Raw genomic sequence first — 20,930 nt, 5'->3', positions numbered from 1 at the left:
GGCTTCCCCAAATCCCCAAGTTGTCTGTAAGGTGAAGTGATATGCTTCTGTGCCTGGCTCCCTGGCTAAAGTTGAAGCCACTTGGGGTGTCTGGCATGTTACGTTTGCATGCTCTGCGTTTTAGCACAGACAGCTTTCTACAACTGCATGGGCTGTGCATTGCATCACTATAGGGCTGCTTGTTGCAGAGTTGTGCACTACCTGGCCCACTGTCCACTATGACCCTGAGCACCAAATTGAGTCCCACAGTAGGCGAGCAGTATTGTGCCCTCAAGCTCTAGACAGTTATTCCAGCATCTATTTATAGCTGCCCATTGCTGACCAGCCTCTCCTAAGTACTTCATTAGGTTGGTAAGGAGTGACTGAAAGTGTTTTAGAATCAGACCTCATTTCTTAATAAGAGATGCCTAATTCTAATTGTTCTATATTCAAGGGAATCTCAGCAGTAGGGCTGGGAGAGGGGAATAGAGGAGGGACCCAGGCCTAAGATGCAACTAAGGACTTTAATTGGAGGCAGCTCCTCTGCAGTGGCTTCTCCAGGAGCCGAAGTGACTCTTGTTGGAGGCACAGGGATGGCTCAGACATCTTCTCCTCCTCTGGGGAGTTTCCGAATCAGTCTTCATGGGCCCTGTTCACCGCCCCCTTCCTGCCGGAGACCCTCCAGCAGCCGTGCAGCCTCGGAGACCTGCGAGGGGGCTGCCGTCTAGAATGTTCAGGGTCTCCCAATGAGGCATGGCTGTTACGGCCAGCGATCCTGGGAGTAGCGGCTTAGATTTCTCTTGTGAAATCCTCTTTTGGAAACATGTGAATTCACATCTGAAAGAAGAAAGGGAAAAATCACACTGAGTGAAGGCTTTGCTTTGGGCCTGGGGGGACTGTTCTGGTCGCCTCCATCCCTGGTCATTGTCAGTTTCTGGAATACTGTGTGAGCCACGTGGATCCTGGCCTGGGACGCATTGGTACCCCATTGGAGCATTCAATGACAGCAGGGTGTCTTGCAAAGTGCAGTGGCCTGGAAAATAGAAGAATTGGGCCCATAATGGTTCTGACGTTAACACTACTCTCTGCTGGGCCTTTGGAAAGTCCCTTCCCACTGTGGGCCAAAGCCTTCTCTACACAGTGAGAGGTGTTTTTTTTTTTTTTAACATCTTTATTGGAGTATAATTGCTGTACAGTGTTGTGTTAGTTTCTGCTGTATAACAAAGTGAATCAGCTATACATATATCCCCATATCTCCTCCCTCTTGCATCTCCCTCCCACCCTCCCTATCCCATCCCTCTAGGTGGTCACAAAGCACTGAGCTGATCTCCCTGTGCTATGCGGCTGCTTCCCACTAGCTATCTATTTTACGTTTGGTAGTGTATGTATGTCCATGCCACTCTCTCACTTAGTCCCAGCTTACCCTTCCCCCTCCCCGTGTCCTCAAGTCCATCGAGAGGGGGATTTTTAAACTATGCTCCATGGAGCCCTGTGGAGGGGAGGGGAGCTAGGGGGGCTCCCAGACCCTCACCCCCAATTCGAGTAGAGCAGGACCCCTTAGATTTTTTATAGAAATTGGACTTTGAAATTTTGTTTGCCAGGAGGGTTTAGCTGTTACGAGAATTCTGAGGTGACTGGGCTGGATGACGCTTACCTCTTAACAGCCAGCCTAATAGGGTGGTTGTGAGCTATGTGAGATCACCTGGGTACAGTGTGGGTGCCCATCAATGGGGCTGCATTCCTTCTTTCTGGATGTGGCTACACTCCAGGAACCAGAGGCATTTCTCCCCCCACTGGACTACGCTCAATCCACAAGCATTTTCTGGCATGTTTATTTGCCATGTACCTGGTTGAGTTTGGAGGAACAAAAGTGATGTCGGCCCTGCCCTCCTGGCACTTATCGTCTGGTGGCCGAAGCAGACGTGAAGCAAACAATCACATGCAATACACATATAAGACAGTGCCACAAGGGCTTAGAAGGAAAGTGTGGATATGTGTTCTTTCTTCCCAGACCTCCTGCTCCTCCTGCAATTCCCAGCTCAGAGGGTCCTGCAGCCAGGTCTTAGACCCCTGGACTCTGTCCAGTGTGTCCTAGAATGTGACTGCAGCTTCCTGAAGGGAGCAGTCCTGTCACCCCACTTAGCTCAATATCAAATTGGGGTTTGGTCATTAGGGCAAGGCCCCCTCCCCCAGAGTTTCCTGGTCAGTGTTAGGACCCCAGTTTGGAACTCACCCTCAAACTCACTGCTGCTGAAATAGGATGTTCTCTTTTCTGGATGGAGCAGGGAGTTTCCCCAAATCACGTGGGACGCTTCATTATCTTGCTTGAGATTTTGTCCGTCAAGCTCATCCTTCTGCAGACCTGGCAATGGTAATTCCACGTGGTCATGTGGGGAGGCTCAGAGGTGAAGGCGTTTTGCCAACTGGAGCAGGGCACATGGACCAGTGGTGATTATCGTGGGGTGGGGAGTACCTGAGTCTGCGTCCTCTAGTCTTCTGAGTTCTCTGCCTCATAAGCAGGCACTGGATTCAAAATATGTATTCTTTTTAAAATATAAAGTTTACTTTTTTCCTGTTTATAAATATAATGCATACCCATTATAGAAAAGCTAGGAAATATTGAAGAATATGAAGTAGGAAAAAAAGCCCCAAACACCCCTCCCCTCAGATATGATCACAGCTCCAGTGTTTGCCTATATGCACATTTCTACATAGTCCATCACATCCTGTATATTATGCATGCATTTCACTTTTTACATATCATAAACATTTTTCTCACGTCACTAAATTTTAAGAATTTTATGGATAATTCAGGATTTATTTAACCAATGTTCTATTGTTGGGTGTTTAGACTGCTTTCAAATTTCACTACCGTAAATACCATTGTGATGACCACTGTTGTATTGAAGGCTTTGTTTTGACATACTCCTAGATTCTTAAAAGAATAACATACAATCTTGTCAACAGACTAAGCTGTATTCTGTAATAAACGACTGTCCTTTTCTAGCCGCATACCTTGAACAAATTGCTTCACCTCTCTCTGTCTGTGTTTTCAGACCTGCAAAATGATATATCCATTCTGGATAATCAGGTCCACTTCTTAGAGTTATTACAGAGATTAAATAAGATCACTTTTCTAGTGTGTAAGCTCTGAAACAGTAGGGGACTTATCTGATCACAGCTGGGTCCCTTGGGCCTCGACAGTGCCTTGCATGTAATTGGGGCTCAGTAATTACCATTATTATCATCTTGGACAAAGGGACTGACATTTTTAAGTTTCTTGGTTTTTATCGTGAAATTATTTTCAGGGGAAGTATTTTAAAGGCCCCTGCTATGGATTGCTGGCAAAATATGCCATGAGAATTTTTTTTCTGCCATTGAACTGTCCTGTCTCCTAGTAGGATTGTGCCAGCTGCCTGACCAGCCTCCCTGACCCCACCACTCACCGCCCAACTGTGTGTTTGTCAGTCCTAGCTTTGCCTGATCTTGACAATAATGCTTTTTTTTTTTTCTGTCTGAAATTGCTGATTTTGACCCCCAGTCTTCTCCACTATGACCTTTTTTCCTGGATCATCAAGAAGGATGTAATTACAAACTGAAGGTCAGGATGCCTTCTCTCTCTCTCTCTCTCTCTCTCTCTCCTCTTATACATGGTGGCCTTGGAAACTGTGTGTTCCAGATGCTCTGACTAAAGATGAAAATAGATGTGTGATAGACTTTGCATGAGCAAGAAATACACTTTCGTTTCATTTAAATGATTGAGATTTAAAGGCATATTTGTTTTAGCAGCAGAGCCTATCCTATCCTGGCCAGTACCTATATACCATAGTTTCCATTTGTTGACCTTTGTTGAATGCCTACCTAGTGCAAGCCCTGTGCTTGGTGCTTCTATATATTCCCTCATTTAATCCTCCCAGTGATCCTGAAAAGTAATAATACAGTATGAATATCCCCATTTTACAGGTAGGGACACTGAAGCTCAGAGTGAAAGGGTACGTGACTTGCCCAATTCTGTGGCAGAGCTGATTGGATCTAACCCCAGCCCCAAAGGCAGAGTTTAACTGCTATCTTTATAGTCTTTAGACAAGTGATTCTCAGACTATGATGTATGTTCAGGTTTCCCTGTGGGTCATGTTAAAACGTAGGTTCTGACTTGGTAGGACTGGAGTAGGGTCTGAAAGTGCAGCTTTAACAAGCTCCCAGGTGATGCCAATGTTCCTGGTTCATGAATCACACTTTAAGTTTCAAGATTTTTAAGCTCTATTGTTTATTTGTTTATTTATTAATTTTTTTTTTTTTTTTTTTTTTTTGTGGTACGCAGGCCTCTCACTGCTGTGGCCTCTCCCGTTGCGGAGCACAGGCTCCGGACGTGCAGGCTCAGCGGCCATGGCTCACGGGCCCAGCCGCTCCGCGGCATGTGAGATCTTCCCGGACCGGGGCACGAACCCGTGTCCCCCGCATCGGCAGGTGGACTCTCAACCACTGCGCCACCAGGGAGGCCCTATTGTTTATTGATTTGGATACTTAACCACCCAATCTTCACCTCATTTTGGGTTGGAATTATTCAATCAAAAGCTGAAAGAAATCTGAGGGTATCTCAGCAGGAAGGGGGATGAGCAAAATGAGGCCTCGAGAGGCCAGGCAGGGTGTTTTTGCCTGGTACCTACCATGCTTTGATGGCTGAAGCTCCGGGGTTTGACTGGGGATCTTGGAGTCATCTGTGGCATTGGGTTCCTCACAGCATTTGCAGCATATACAGAAGATCTCCGAGGCCAGGTTTCGGTGGGCTGCTGTATGAAAGAAAGGAATGGGGCCTTGGGTTCTGGGGCCTGAATTCCAGATGCCCTGTTGGACATTTACTGTGATGGGGGTCCTACAGGGTCAGCCTCTCCCAAGGTATAATAACATTTCCCTCTCCCAGATCTCTTGTAGCTCCCCACGGCCAGCAGGCCCAAGCCCTCCAGCCTAGGTTGCTCTCTCTTAAGGTCACTATCCCTATTTTATACAAAATTTTCTTACCCATGGAAAGGAGTTGAAGCCTCTGTTCTTCCAGCTTTGCTTGCAGGGGTGCCTTATTGAATCAACCGATCTTGAACTTGAGCCCAGTTCCCTGGGCAGGGCTGTTTCCTAAATAAACATACGACTGTGCATGAAAAGTGCCAGTCCTTTACCTGTGCTCACACTCCAGGTAGGATCCCACTACAGCAGAATCCCAGCCCATGCGGAAATCCACGTAAACATGCTTGGCTTTTAACCAGATCTGTATTCTACCCTGTTTCTAGGGGTAGGTTCCTTAACCTTCTCGAGCCTCACTTTTATCACGTGGAAAATGGGAAAAGCAGTGCCTACTTTGCAAAAAGTAAAGGTTTAAACATACGAAAAGTGACCCCTGTGGTGATGGGTACACAAAGTGCCCAGTCAGTGGTCATTGTATTTCCTTTCCCTTCCCTTCATGTAGCTCATTGGCTCCAAACTATTCTAGCTGGTCCAGGTCCCATGAGAACATGGTGAGGAAGCACAGTCTTGTAGATGTAGGTCCTGGTTCTGCCACCAACTTGCTGTATGGCTTTGAGTAAGTCCATGCTTATCTCTGTGTCTCAGGCTTCTCATCAGTAATAAGAGGAAGTTAGGTTAGATGATCTCTTCAAGGATCTTCCTAGTTTGGGTGGTCCAGAATGACAAGGCCTTGTTTTCATCCCAAACTCCTTTCACTGTGTATCAACTTTTCCAGGTCTCTGAATGCTTCCTGTTCTCCCTTCCCTTTCTGTGGCAAACCCCCTCGTAGGAAATTCTTCTCACAATACCCAGCTCACTGTGTGAGTTGTCTCACTCATGGGCATTTGCTTCTCATTTTCTCTACTCTCATACCATCCAAGCCACCATCAGCTCTTGCCTGAATTATGGCAGTAGATTTCAAACAGATCTTACTGTTTCTTTTACCCTTGACTTCTTAATAATTAATACAAAATCTCTAACTTCCTGCACATAAGCTATTCAATATAGCACAATTTATATACTGTGGCTAGACACAGCCAGCAGACTAGACACATACGATGTCCCCATTGTGTGGGATCCTTGGACCAAGAGGGGCACTTTCTGGGCCCATTTAGCTTCAATCTCCAATAGTCCTTTGGATCTGCTGTCAAGTGAGTTTTTCATCATAATTTGATCTGTGACATATTTCTCTGAGCTCTCTTTAATGGATCTATTTTCTTAGGATTTATAAGCAAATAGAAATTAATATAAGGCAATTAGATCTTTTGTTTTGGAGATGCACCATTTAGCAAATATGCTTGCCATTAATACGCTGATTCTTCTGCTGCTTGCTATAGTTTCAATCTTCATCTACTTATATAAACTCTTGCTTCATGGGCTTTTGTTTTGTTCTAGATTGCCTTATGTATGTTGAGTGTAGAAGGAAGTGCTTCATAAGGAAGAAATGAAAACATAAGTCTGACCTACCTCCACCGCCAGGCAGCCCTGGGAACTAATGGTTGGAGGTCTGTTAGATTGGTGGTCAGTTTGTATAAAGGAAATTGCTAAAACTTTGCCTTGGGTCTCTCCAAACCTTCATGAGCACATGTCCGTCTTGGTAAAGCAATGAAAAGTCACTTTTCTCAGCCTATATTTTGGAGTTAGTGATTTCTAGGGCATTGATCATATGAAGCCTTTTAGGTTCTCCTTGGCCAAGGAATGCAAGATGTCATGCATAGTACAAAGTTTTGACTAACTGTAGTGTATTCTTTCCTGTTTGTCATGGTCTCAGCTGCATTAAAGTTGCTTCCTCTTCCCTGGAAAAACTCTTGCTTTGTATATATACTCTCACTGAATGTACTCTGATGTGCTTATCTTAATTAATGGCAAAATTTTGCTAGATGACTTAAAATTACAATGGCCATTATGGCAAACTTTCAGTGTCAAAAATAATAGATTTTAAAAAAAAATAATAGATTTAAGAAGGGCGGTAGAAGAGAGAGAAGACAAAAACACCAAACAGTCAGTAGAGGGCTTCTTTGACTGATATGCTCTCGCTCCAGAAAGAAGAAAAAAAAATCTTACCACTACTCAAACTTGAAACCTACTTGCCTTGCATGTCTCTCTCTCTCTCCCCCTAGCTTTATCTCTACCACCCACTTAAACTTCTCTTGTTCCTTTCCCTAACTACCTAAATAAACTTTCTTCATGGTGCATTTCTCTAGAAAAGAGAACAAAACATTGCACAATATTCCCCTAAAACTCCTGTACCAGAAGGTGGATCCAGAGAGGTTGAATTTAAAACCTGGGTGAGAGCTGAATTGAGGAGAAATATTTTCAATCATCTCAAATTTTGGAACAACAGAAAGTTGCTGTCTAGTTCAGGATTCTGTTATTGTTACTTATTGCCCTAGACTACCACATTTGTATCAATTAGTTAACTTAATTGTTAACCTTCAACAATGGAGCAAAATGTTTAAAAGCAGCAGGATAGAAAAGACCAGAAGATTTAAATGACCCATCTATGCATAATTCCAAAAAATTAAGGGCTTGAGAAGTTAAGAAACACAGAAAATGCACCACATAAAATTATTTCAAAAGTTATTTCAAAAGGTAAAACCTTTTTCTTAAGGGTAGATTGGGCAAAGATTCAGAATTGAAAACTAAATCAAGATGAATCAGTAGGAGACTGAATAAACTTCAGGACGTTCTGGGGTAGACGAACAGCTTAAGGGAATCTTTTCTTCTTTTCTTGCAGAGGACTCAGACCTGAAATAGTGAACTTAGATACAATAAATTGGAATGAGAAATGTCGACTTTGATCTCCTGATTATTTTCAAATAGTCCTAAAAATTAATTAGAAATCAAAATAACTTTAAGCCCTCTTGGACCAAAAGTTCCTCTGTTCTTAAAGAACACGGAGCCTGTGGATGAGGACACGTGTGTGTGTGTGTGTGTGTGTGTGTGTGTGTGTGTGTATGTATATATATATATATATATATATATATATATATATATCAGCACTCTCCTGTTCTTCCTCTAAACTCCCAAGGAAAATTGATAAATAAAGGTGGACAGTAATACTGCTTGATTGTTGACATGGTTTATTTCTTACTGGGAAATCAGACTCTTCAGTGCCAACCAGGCCTAAGACCTACTGTTCTTTGTGATGACTGTGTGCCTTTCCAAGTGTGCAACTCCCGGGCACACTCAGTGGACAATGTTTCTTACACAGTGTTGGAAGGGAAAAAAATCCTTCATGGGGTTGTCAATATCCCAGACTTCTGAGAACAGTGAGCCCTCCAAAGGCGGTGGACAACACAAGGGGCTCATTTTCCTTCACCTTGACTGACGTAGTACGCAACACAGCCCACATCCTAGGGCACAACTGACCAATTGAAAATTCTTAGCTCAGGGAATAATGGATAATAGAATACCTTTGGATTTTATTTTGGCTAATCGGGGGATTATGCACCATTGCTTTCCCTTCATGCTGTACCTTGATTAATACCACAGGTGAGGTTGATCTATATCTAAGCCCAAAGAAAAGGCAACCTGGCTATTTGAGGTAGACACAGGGTATCATTTGAAATTTATCTTCTTCCGTCATACCTGGGAAATAGTTATGATTCTAGACTGCCTTCCACACTCTCTTAAAAATTCTTTTGGGCTTCCCTGGTGGCGCAGTTGGTGAGAGTCCGCCTGCCGATGCGGGGGACACGGGTTCGTGCCCCGGTGCGGGAAGATCCCACATGCCGCGGAGCGGCTGGGCCCGTGAGCCATGGCCGCTGAGCCTGCGCGTCCGGAGCCTGTGCTCCGCAATGGGAGAGGCCACAGCAGTGAGAGGCCCACGTACCGCAAAAAAAAAAAAATTCTTTTAATTATTATTGTTTGTCTCACAGTCATTCATTGGCTGTTGTCCAGAGAGTGGAATACTTTTATGCGGCAACTGTTTCAACTTCTGGCTCCACAGATGATTGAAAGACAGAAGCAAGAAGACATCAGGCTGGCTGATGTTCCAACTGAACATCAGATCTCTGTAAGTGGAAAACTGTAACTGTGTCTTCAAGGAAAGTGGCCAACAGTGGTGAAGATCTGGACAGTCCCTGAGGGTCTCTCCTGAGGCTTTGGTTGAGGGAGGGCCGAAAGGGGGAGACGAAGAATAAAAAAGGAGTTCCCACACTCCTAAGCGAAGACTGATTGCTTTGTAACCATGGTAACAGATAATCACCAGAACCTGTTTAAACCCGTTTAATCTGTTAATGAACTTTTATCTTGATGACCATTCTCCTGAAAGTAACATCCACAGACAGTACTTCATGGCCTATGGCCTACCACTCCTAAGCACTCCTGCCTCTGAAATACCACCTGTCCATGAACTCAGTGCCTCCACAAACCCCTTAAATATTAGCCATTAGCTTTGTTCAGAGACTTTGTCATCAGAGCATAGTTCTCTCTTGTTTAATGAGAAATAAATTCAGTTTTTGTTCCACACGTTGAGTGGAGGTCTCTTCTGCTAAAGCAGCTTATAGGTACATAGCATCTTGGAGATCATTCTGTAGTAGCAGCTCAGCAGATATTTTCAAATATAAGTTTATCTGAATCTAGCGCTGATGCTTTTCATATCTTTACTCCCCAGCAATTTCCCGAGAAACAGAGGGGAGTAGAACCACTTTTTCCTCTAAGCGTTGGTAGCCAAGAGTTTTGAACTTTTGAGCCCCTTCAGAAACGGAAAGGATATTAACACTGTAGCAATTACAAGCACGTTCTTTGGGGTATAATTCCTAAGGATTTACAATTTGTTAGCTATGAAATTTAAAAGAATTTAACTTTCCTGAACTTCTGTTTTCTTATCTGTAAAATGGGAATGATAATAATATCTACCCTAGAATGTGGTTGTGAGGATTAAATAATCCTCAGATAACTAATGATGGAAAGTGCTTAGCACAGCTGTCTGGCACGTTGTAAAGGCTCAATAAATGTAAATGCTGATGCTGATGCAAATGTGGAGTTGATTTTGGTTAGGGCAGGGTGGGTGTGGTGTTCCTTGCACTACCAGCGCCCTCCTCTAGGTGGAAGCAGGAGCCAAAGAAAAGGGCCCTTGGGTTACCCCCAGTGGGCTGTGAACTTCAGGTCTTCAGTGACCCCACAGAACTTCGACCAGAGCAGGAAAGATCAATGAGGTCAAACAGGAAGACTTCTGGAGCTGGAGGAGCCCTTAGGGGTCATTCAGCACAGGTGGGGAGACTGGGACCCAGAGAGAGAAACAGTGGGGTCATGGTAAGAGGGATGGTGTCTGCTTCCTGGAGCAACGTGAAAAGGTGCCCAGGAGTGATGGAGACATTGTCCCTTTAAGTATGAAACAATATCCCTCCTGCTCTCAGGTCTAACTTTTGAGCCTCACTCATCTGCGGCTGGCAGAGCAGAGAGGGAACTATCTGTGATGTCACAGGGCCTGGGAACCACGGAATGTTGGGGGCAGAGGGGTTTGGACTGACTGTAAATGCAGGGAGGAGGGAGGATGTCTGCTGATCCTCTCTCTAGTGGTCCTTCCCTCTGTCCACAATGCCATGCTGTCCTTTGGGGCACTGGAATGGAAGTCCTGGTGCCTCTGGTGAAAGCATCTTGAGGATGGCTGGGCCAGAAGGGGGCGGTATAGCACTGGATGCAGAAGACCTTGGTCCACATTCTGTGTCCGTAGCCAGCAGGGTGGTAACCTTAGGCAAATAGACGTCATGTCTTGGTTTCTTCCTCTTTAAAGTGGGAATAATGGGACTTGCCTGGTGGCACAGTGGTTAAGAATCCGCCTGCCAATGCAGGGGAGACGGGTTCAAGCCCTGGTCCGGGAAGATCCCACATGCTGTGGAGCAGCTAAGCAGCTAAGCAGCTAAGCAGCTAAGCAGCTAAGCAGCTATGGAGCCTGTGCTCTGCAGCCCACAAGCTCACAGCTACTGAGCCCACATGCCACAACTAAAGCCCGCGTGCGCCTAGAGCCTGTGCTCTGCAACAAGAGGAGCCCCCACTCTCTGCAACTAGAGAAAGCCTGCACGCAGCAACGAAGACCCAACGCAGCCAAAGTTAAAAATAAATAAAGTTATTTTTAAAAAGTGGGAATAATAATTATTTAATTTTAAATGATATTTTTAGGATTAAATGAGGTCAGGTAAACATTTAACACGGTGCCTAGGTATAGTAAACATTCAAGAAATGGTTGTTATTAATGATATGTGCAAATATAAAGTGGCATTCTCTTCCCAAGCTATCTTTCTGGAAAATTGAGTCCTGACAAAATCTCCCACCTTTGGGGAACTCTCAGTTCCTTTATTTAGGACAACCAATTTCTATTTGGGGAAGCCAAATTAGGTTAAAATGTTCTCAATCAGTGCTATCTTTGGATGCTTCTAGAGGTCACCTGATACAAAAGGAACAGAAGCCAGCAAAACTTCAGCACAGTTTTGGATGTTCTGTTGGAGGGGTGGATTGGGGTTCAGGTGGTTACTTTCAGGAGAATGGTCATCAAGATTAAAGTTTATTAACAGATGAAATGTGTTTAAACAAGTTCTGGTGATTATCTGTTACCATAGTTACAGAGCAATTGGTCTATGTGACCTAAGCCGTACTAAGTATTCGACAGTGGTTAAAACAGTCTTTTAAACCTCAGTTGTAAAGAAGTACTCCTAAGTGGTAATATTGAAGGTTCTCAATTCTGGCTGCAAGTGAGATTCATCTGAGATGTTTTTTAAAACATAGGAATACCCTCAGGCCTCACTCCAGATAAATTAGAATCCTTGGGGATAGCAGTGGGTGAAGCCTGGGCATCAGTGGTTTTACAAAGCTTTCCAGGTGATTCTTATACGTAATCAAGACTGAGAACTACTACGTTACATTGTGGAGATGGCTAATTACACACTTAAGCAGTGATTCTCTGCAAAGGCTGCCCTTAGGGAGGAACATTTAAAAATGCCACGCTCAGGGCTTCCCTGGTGGCGCAGTGGTTGAGAGTCCGCCTGCCGTTGCAGGGGACACAGATTCGTGTCCCGGTCCGGGAAGATCCCACGTGCCGCGGAGCAGCTGGGCCCGTGAGCCATGGCCGCCGAGCCTGCGCGTCCGGAGCCTGTGCTCCGCAACGGGAGAGGCCACACTGTGTGAGGCCCGCGTACCACAAAAAAAAAAGCCACGCTCAGTGCCCACTCTATAGGCCAGTAAAATCACTATTTCTGGGCATTGGTAGTTTTGGAAAGCTCCCCAGATGATTTTCCCCCATCACACTTTAAAAAAATTGAGATATAATTGGCATATAACGTTGTATAAGTTTGAGATGTACAGTGTGTTGGTATGATACATTTATATATTGCAGTATGATAACTATGCAATAGTAGTGTTAGCTAACACCTTTACTGCATCACATAATTATTTCTTTTTTGTGTTGAGAACAATTAAGATGTAGCCTCTTAGCAACTTTGAAGTTTATAATACAGTATGATTTTTAACTTGCAGCCGGCATTGAAAACTAGTGACCTACAGAACAAATTTTAAAAACCTAACTTTTCTTGATGCTGTATAAATGTATTTTTTTAGCTTTTCAGGAACAGTATTATATATGGATTCAATAGGACTATTTTTCAAATAACTTAGAAATGAAAATATACTCTGGAAACCTGTGTTTGATGAAAATTGTAAAGATACTGATGTTAGAGGTATGTGAGAAGCATTTGAATGAAATTGTTTCAGAAGATGGGAGAATGAGGATAGCGGTATTTCTAAATTAATATATTTTATAATATATAATATGCCATTGTATACGCACATCCTGTATTGAATCCTTGTAAATAGATGTTTGGTTATTTCACCTATAGCACAAAACATTTATATATTCAGGTTGGCCAAAATACTTAAAAAGAAATCTTTGCGTGGGGAAATTGGGAGATTGTCTTCTGTTTGGGGTGGTTTACCATTCAAGCTTAGATCTGGGGTAGGAGTCTAGTTAGCAGGTTCCTGCACTAATCCCTGGTCCAGGTAGAGAATAATGAACTAAGGCACTGGCCTAAGATAAGTGGGTGGATTTTGAATCTGGTGATTCCAGAGGGTATGGGCTCTGGAGTTGGGCTGCCTGCATGAGAAACCTGCTGTGGCAACTTGCTGTATAACGTTGGCCAAGGACATTTACCCCTCTAATCCTCAGTTTCCTTACCTTTTTTTTTTTTGTGGTATGCGGGCCTCTCACTGTCGTGGCCTCTCCCGTTGCAGAGCACAGGCTCCGGACGCGCAGGCTCAGCGGCCATGGCTCACGGGCCCAGCCACTCCGCGGCATGTGGGATCCTCCCGGACCGGGGCATGAACCCGTGCCCCTTGCATCGGCAGGTGGACTCTCAACCACTGCGCCACCAGGGAAGCCCTCCTTACCTTTAAAATGGGAATTATAATAGCGTTGATGTGAGGAACACATTAGACCAGCCATGGAATGTCATAAGTGTATAGTTGTCCCTCAGTATCTGCGGGGGGAATTGGACCCCCAAGGATACCAAATCTGAGGATGCTCAAGTCGCTTATATAAAATGGTGTAGTATTTGCATGTAACCTAAGCACATCCTCCTGTATACTTTAAATCATCTCTAGATTACTTATAATACCTAATACAATGTAAATGCCATGTAAATAGTTGCTGGAGAGGTGCAAACTCAAATTTTGCTTTTTAGAACTTTCTGGAATTTTTTTTTTTTTCTCCGAGTATTTTCTGTTGTGGTTGGTCGAATCTGTGGATGTGAAGCCCTCGGATGTGGAGGGCTGACTGTAGTACCTGGTAGAGAAGCATTCAATAAATGTGGCCTGTTACTATTATTATTTGATACTGAGAGTGAAGGGTGAGTCTGGGCTGATGCTTTCACACCTGTGGATGTGAAATAAGAGAATTCAGGAAGAGTACATTTTGGATAAGGATAAATTTAGGTATTTTGTTTTTGTTTTTTAAAACAACTTTATTTTGAAATAATTACAAATTCACAGGAAGTTGCAAAGAAACTTGCAGTTTATTTTCTAATTTTTAAATTTTATTTTATATTTTTATACAGCAGGTTCTTATTAGTCATCAGTTTTATACACATCAGCGTATACATGTCAATCCCAATCGCCCAATTCATCACACCCACACACACACGCACCCGCAGCTTTCCCCCCTTGGTGTCCATATGTTTGTTCTCTACATCTGTGTCTCAACTTCAAGTGCAGAGAGTTTCTATGAATTCTTTACCCAGTCTCCCCCAATGTTAGCGTCTTGTATCACTAATGATATCACAACCGGAAAATTAACATTGGTGCGATCCACTAAGCTCATTCGACCATTCACCAGTTTCGTACGTACTCATATGTGTGTATGTGTGTAGCTGCATGCAGTTTTATCACATGTGGCTTCATGTAACTGCCACCACAACCAAGACACTTAACTACCATCCCCACAAAGTTCCTTATGTGCTACTTCTTTATAGCCACACCACCCCCTTTCCCCACCATCTCTAACTCCTGGAAACCACTAATCTGTTTCCCATTTCTACAATTATGTCATTTCATGAATGTTCACAAATGGAAACATGTATCTTTTTGTATCTTTTTGAGTTTTTTTTCAAAAAACTCAAAAAAATGTATCTTTTTGAGTTTCTTCTTCTTCTTTTTTTTTTGCGGTACGCGGGCCTCTCACTGTTGTGGCCTCTCCCGTTGCGGAGCACAGGCTCCGGACGCGCAGGCTCAGCGGCCATGGCTCATGGGCCCAGCTACTCCGAGGCATGTGGGGCCACTCCGAAGCCCCTCTTTTTGAGTTTTTTTTTTCACTCAGCATAATTTCCTTGAGAGTAATCCAAGTTCTAGCATGTATCAATAGTTTATTCCTTTTCTTTGCTGACTCATAATCCACAGTATGCATGTACCACAGTTTGTTTAACCAGTCATCCAGTGACAGATATTTGAATGGTTTCTAGTTTTTGGCCATTACAAAGAAAGCTACTCTCGGGGCTTCCCTGGTGGCACAGTAGCTAAGAATCCGCCTGCCAATGCAGGGGACACAGGTTCGAGCCCTGGTCCGGGAAGATCCCACATGCCATGGAGCAGCTAAGCCCGTGTGCCACAACTACTGAACCTGTGCTCTAGAGCCCGCGAGCCACAGCTACTGAACCCCGCGCGCCTAGAGCCCGTGCTCCACAACAAGAGAAGCCACCGCAATGAGAAGCCCGTGCACCCCAACAAAGAGTAGCCCTCGCTCGCTGGAGGTAGAGAAAAGCCAGTGCGCAGCAACAAAGACCCAACGCAGCCAAAGATAAAATAAATAAATTTATGGAAAAATACATAAAGCTACTCTGAACATTCATGTACTAGTTTCTGGGTGAAAATAAGTTTTCACTTCTGTGGGGTAAATGCCCAAGAGTACAATTTCTAGATTGTATGGTAAAGCCATTTTTAGTTCTAAAAGAAAAGGCCGAATTGTTACCAGCCCTTCCAAGTTGGTCCCCAACAGGGGTCTTCCTGCCTAGTGTCGCTCGCGCCAATATAACTAGACTGACCTGGGTTCAGAAGCAAAGGAAAGTTTTATTCTTTTTTTTTTTTTTGCGGTAGGCGGGCCTCTCACCGCTGCGGCCTCTCCCGCTGTGGAGCACAGGCTCCAGACGCGCAGGCTCAGCGGCCACGGCTCACGATCCCAGCCGCTCCGCGGCATGCGGGATCCTCCCGGACCGGGGCACTAACCCGCGTCCCCAGCATCGGCCGGCGGACTCCCAACCACTGCGCCACCAGGGAAGCCCCAGTTTTATTCTTTGATCAAAGAATGCAGAGGTGCCAGCTCCCGCTCTAAAGTCTGCGCTCCGCCCGCTCCCGCTCCCCAGGCCATCAGGGCGGGGCTGCTTTGCAGGGGGTGGGTGTGTCTCTTCAGCGGGGGGCGGGGCCGGAGTTCTCCTGGGTCTCGCGCAGTTACGCTACTCACGCTCCAGATCACAGTGCCGGGTGCAGCGTCTCTGCACGCGGCCTGCTGCAGCCATCTTGAATTGAAGTGTCGTGCTGCGCTTCTGCATGGCCCCGAGGTGCAGTGTCGGGCGAAGCCCTTTCGCACTAGGAATTCTGGTCTGAAGTGCCGGGTGGAGTTCTCTGCCCATGGTATCCTGTGAGAAAGTGAAGCTAGACGGGACACAAAGAAAAAGAAAAAAAGGTTAGACTTTATTTTATTACCCAGATTCTATTTTTATTTCTCGGGAATTGTGAATGGGCTCTGCTGTTGACCAGGTTATTTTCCAGAGGGACTGTGCCATTTTACATTTCCACCAGCAACGCTCCTCTTCTCCAGTGTTTTTTTCACTGTTTTTTATTTTAGTCATTCTAATAGGTGTGTCTTGGTATCTTATTGTGATTTTAATGTGCATTTCCCTAATAGCTACTAGTGTTGAACATCTTTTTTTTTTTAAGAAGATGTTGGGGGTAGGAGTTTATTAATTTATTTTTGCTGTGTTGGGTCTTCGTTTCAGTGCAAGGGCTTTCTCTAGTTGCGGTGAGCGGGGGCCTCTCATCATCGCGGTGCGCGGGCCTCGCACTGTCGCAGCCTCTCTTGTTGCGGAGCACAGGCTCCAGACGCGCAGGCTCAGTAGTTGTGGCTCACGGGCCTAGTTGCTCCGCGGCATGTGGGATCCTCCCAGACCAGGGCACGAACCCGCGTCCCCTGCATCGGCAGGTAGATTCTCAACCACTGCGCCACCAGGGAAGCTCTGAACATCTTTTTACATGCTTATTAGTCACTCATACATCCTCTTTGGTGAAATGTCTCTTCATGTCTTTTGCCCACTTTCTAACTGGATTGTTTTGAAAATTCAGTTTTTAAAATGATAGCTTATTGAAATATAATTCATATGCCATAAAATTTATACTTCTAAGGTGTACAAGTCAGTAGTTTTTAGTATATTCATAGAATTGTGCAACACTGTTCAATTCCTGAATATTTGCATCACCCCAAAAGGAAACTCCATGTCCATTAGCAGTCACTCTCCATTCCCCCTTCCTTCCAGCCCCTGGCAACCACTAATCTGCTTTCTGTCTCTATGGATTTGCCTCTTCTGGACGTTTCATATAAATTAGATCATACAATATGATTTACTTTTTCAAGGTACCTCCAGGTTGTACCATATATCAGTTCTTCATTCCTTTGTGTTGCCAAATAATATTCCATTGTATGGATATACCACATTTTGTTCATCTATTGATGGACATTTAGGTTCTCTTCACTTCTTGGCTCAAAAAATACTGCTATGAATATTTGTGTGCAAGTTTTCTTGTGGACATGTGTTTTCTTTTATCTTGGGTATATATACCTGGAAATGAATTTGCTGAGTCAGATAGTAACTCAATTTTAACTTTTCAGAAATTGCCAGACTGTTTCCAAGGTGGCACTACCCTCAGCAATGTATGAGGGTTTCATTTGCTTTATATCCTCAACAACACTTGTTATTGTCTGTCTTTTTTACTTTAACCATCTTAGTGAGTGCGAATAGTATCTCATTGTGGTTTAGATCTGTATTTTCCTAATGGCTAATGATATTGAGCATCTTTTCATGTATTTATTGGCCATTTGTATACCTTGATTGGAGAAATGTCTGTTAAGCTCCTTTGCCCATTTAAAAATTGGACTGTCTTTTTATGGTTGAATTTTAAGAGTTCTTTATATATTCTGGATATTAGACCGTTATCAGATATATGGTTTGCAGATATTTCTCGCATTCTGTTTTTCTTGCATTCTCAATGTGTCTTTTCACGTTCTTGCTGGTGTTCTTTGAAGCACAAAAGTTTTTAATTTTGATGAAGTTCACTTAACCATTTTTTCTTTTGTTGCTTGTGTTTTTGATGTCATATCTAACAAATCAACCACCTAACCCAAGGTCATGAAGATTTACTACCATATTTTCTTCTAAGATTTTATAGTTTTAACTCTTACATGTAGGTCTTTGGTCCATTTTGAGTTAGTATTAAAGTAGGAGTCCCAGCTTCATTGTTTTGCATGTGGATGTCTAGTGGTCCCAGCACCATTTGTTTAAAAGACTATTCTTTCCACATTGAATTGTCTTGGTCTTGACACTGTTGTCAAGAATCAGTTGACCATAAATGTAAGAACTAAAATTTACTTCTGAGAATGTTGCATTTGATATTGTAAGAGAGAGTCAAATGAAGGTTTCCAGAAAGGTCAAATGAGTGTGGTAGATGGCACTGTTGGCCCCAATTCTTTACCCCTGCCAATGGTCATACGTTCTCCATGGCATCATCATAAGCAAAGTGTATTTCCCTGTGTTTGATTTTGGATTTGACTAAGTGACTTGCTTTGGTCAATGGTTTGTGGGCAAAAGGGACAGTATTAGAGTTTTGAGATTAGAATTCCTAGCATGTTGCCACTTCGGCTCTTGCTCTTCTGCCTCTGCCCTGACAGACTATGTCCCCATTAGCCCATTAGTCCCAGAAGAAGAATGAGAGACATAGATCAGAGTCACTCCAGGCAAGCAGTCAAGCTAAGTCCAGCTTAGATCAGCCAACCCCCATTCAACTCACAGACAGTTAGAGGCCTTGGGACGTTTGCTAGGCACAGGCATTCATATTTTCCCAAAGTGTGGGACGCAGTCCCCCAGTGGGAAGTGCAATGATTTAAGGTCAAACATGGACATGACACTATATAGCATTGAATCGTATCATGAGAGAGCAACTCCCTTTAGAGTCTTCAATTACATAAGGGGAGAGAGAAGTCTCTGCTAGGTGTTACCCACTCTGTAATGCCTCCAGAAAGTTGACAATCTCCCTTTATAACAAAAAAAAAAAAATAGCCTGCAGGCTCAGAGTCTTTGCAGGTGACAGCATCATACCAGGATTTCAGCACATTATTTTGTTTTCATTCTGTTTTTTTATGTTGACCTTTTCCATTTGTGGTACATTTGTTTTAGTGTAAAATAATGAGATGGTTTAAAGAAAAATATTAAGGGAATAATAGTAGAGATACTAGGCAGATCCAACAATGTTATGTGAATAAATGCAGTTTAGGAAATACTGATTTGATATACAACATCATGTCTATGACCTATATAATAAATATTAAGAGAGATTTATGTTTCTCTTCTAAGCAGCTTGTGGAAGGGCATCATTTTATTTATTTATTTATTTATTTATTTATTTATTTATTATTGGCTGTGTTGGGTCTTCGTTGCTGCGCGCAGGCTTTCTCTAGTTGCGGCGAGTGGGGGCCACTCTTAGTTGTGGTGCGCGGGCTGCTCATTGAGGTGGCTTCTCTTGTTGCGGACCACAGGCTCTAGGCGTGCGGGATTCAGTAGTTCCGGCGCTTGGGCTCAGTAGTTGTGGCTCGCGGGCTTGAGAGCGCAGGCTCAGTAGTTGTGGCGCACGGGCTTAGTTGCTCCGTGGCATGTGGGATTTTCCTGGACCAGGGCTCGAACCTGTGTCCCCTGCATTGCCAGGCAGATTCTTAACTACTGCGCCACTAGGGAAGTCCCAGGGCATCATTTTAGTTGTAAACTCATCTCTTGCCCGTACTTTTTGAGCTGAAAATTGGGTTTATTCTTTCAAAAAATGTAGGCTTCTCAATTTCCAGGAGTCTTAACCCCTAGACTCCCTTCAAAGCCCCAGGGTGATGGTAGCAAATAAAACCCTTTTGTGGCTCTTACATAATTGATACTTAAGAACCTTTTGGAAAAATACTCCTCTGTAATCTCACATTCTAAAAATAGGCTTGACTTTTGGATTGCTTCTAAATAAAAACATATTTTTCGATTACACTGGAGACAAAGAAAAAAACTTTCCAGTATCTATTTGAGACTTGTGGGAAAACGGAGAGAATCAAAGTTTCACTGTTCTCGGTGAAGGTTTTGGTATTGAAATCTTGTCATGTTGGCTGACTTTTGAGTGTGATGGCGGTGGGGAGGAAGGAAGGGTAAACATTGTCACCAGTCATTTAATATGTCACTTATTACTCAGATCTGACACTAAATGCAAAGGCTTGCGGCAGGAAGACGAAGCTCGCATCACCGTACATGCTGTGGTCCAGGAGAACATCTCTGAAATGCTATGGCTTCTCTGAGTAATTACTGAATCATCTCTTTATTACAGTGAAACTTCACAGTGACACTATTTGCTGTGGAGCAGAACCAGAGGGCTTCATTCTGGGACTTCTTGGGCAGCAACTAAAATGGCTTGGCTTCCAAAGAGGCAAGGCATGTCCCTTTACAAGTCCCTGTCACCTGAGCACAGCCCACAGGACAATGCTACAGTGTAGGCTATTTCTCAAGAACTCCCTCTTGGTGCTGAATTTTGTTTTTTCTCCCTCCTCTTTTGAAACAGTGGAAAGAAAAGAAGGAGCCATGGGCAGTGTAGGGTAGCATGTAATCCAGAGTTAAACTGTGGTCTTTCCCTATTCATTCAAGGATGTTTTCCCCTTACACCAAGTCATCTGCTAGGTCCATGGTCTAAAAAATTACTTACCCTATGTGGATTCAGACTTCTGCCTTTCCCATTCACGGCAAATCACTTCCCTTCTTTGAGTCCCATTTGCTTATCTCTGAAATGGGACCCATAATTCCCACCTCTCCCAGGGCAAGAAGAACGGGCATCTATGAAATTGCTTGTTGAACTGCACCATGTGTGTATTTTGGAAGAACATCTGGGCCTTCCCCAGTGTCTCACCAGGCTGTCTTTATATAGCCACCCACCTCTCTGTGCTCTCTTTGTAAGCTTTTGTGCTCACAAGGCACCATCATATTACCTGACCCAGAGGGGTATAGTGTAACTTGACTGAACGATAAAGGGGGAAGCTTGATACCTCACCTTTTTTTCCTGACCTTTGAACAGCAATATTGTTTATTATGTCTCTTTATATTACAGATCCCAGCAGAGTGCCATATACATGTGGAGGAGGGTACATAAATATACTTTAATTGGATTTGAGTAAGAATCTATATTTATTGTTG

General features: G+C 43.8%; 1 protein-coding gene across 1 annotated transcript; it reads right to left on the bottom strand.

Annotated features, from left to right (window-relative positions):
* Nucleotides 1–712: 712 nt before the first annotated feature.
* TEX48 (testis expressed 48) lies at nucleotides 713–16,085 on the bottom strand. The gene is given in 4 exon segments (XM_060013661.1): nucleotides 713–816; nucleotides 2,213–2,341; nucleotides 4,647–4,769; nucleotides 15,917–16,085. Coding segments are annotated over 4 exon segments (525 nt in total).
* Nucleotides 16,086–20,930: the final 4,845 nt, after the last annotated feature.

This window comes from Delphinus delphis, chromosome 6 (assembly GCF_949987515.2).
Source record: "Delphinus delphis chromosome 6, mDelDel1.2, whole genome shotgun sequence".
Taxonomy (NCBI): domain Eukaryota; kingdom Metazoa; phylum Chordata; class Mammalia; order Artiodactyla; family Delphinidae; genus Delphinus; species Delphinus delphis.
This window is presented reverse-complemented; position numbering and strand designations above follow the sequence as displayed.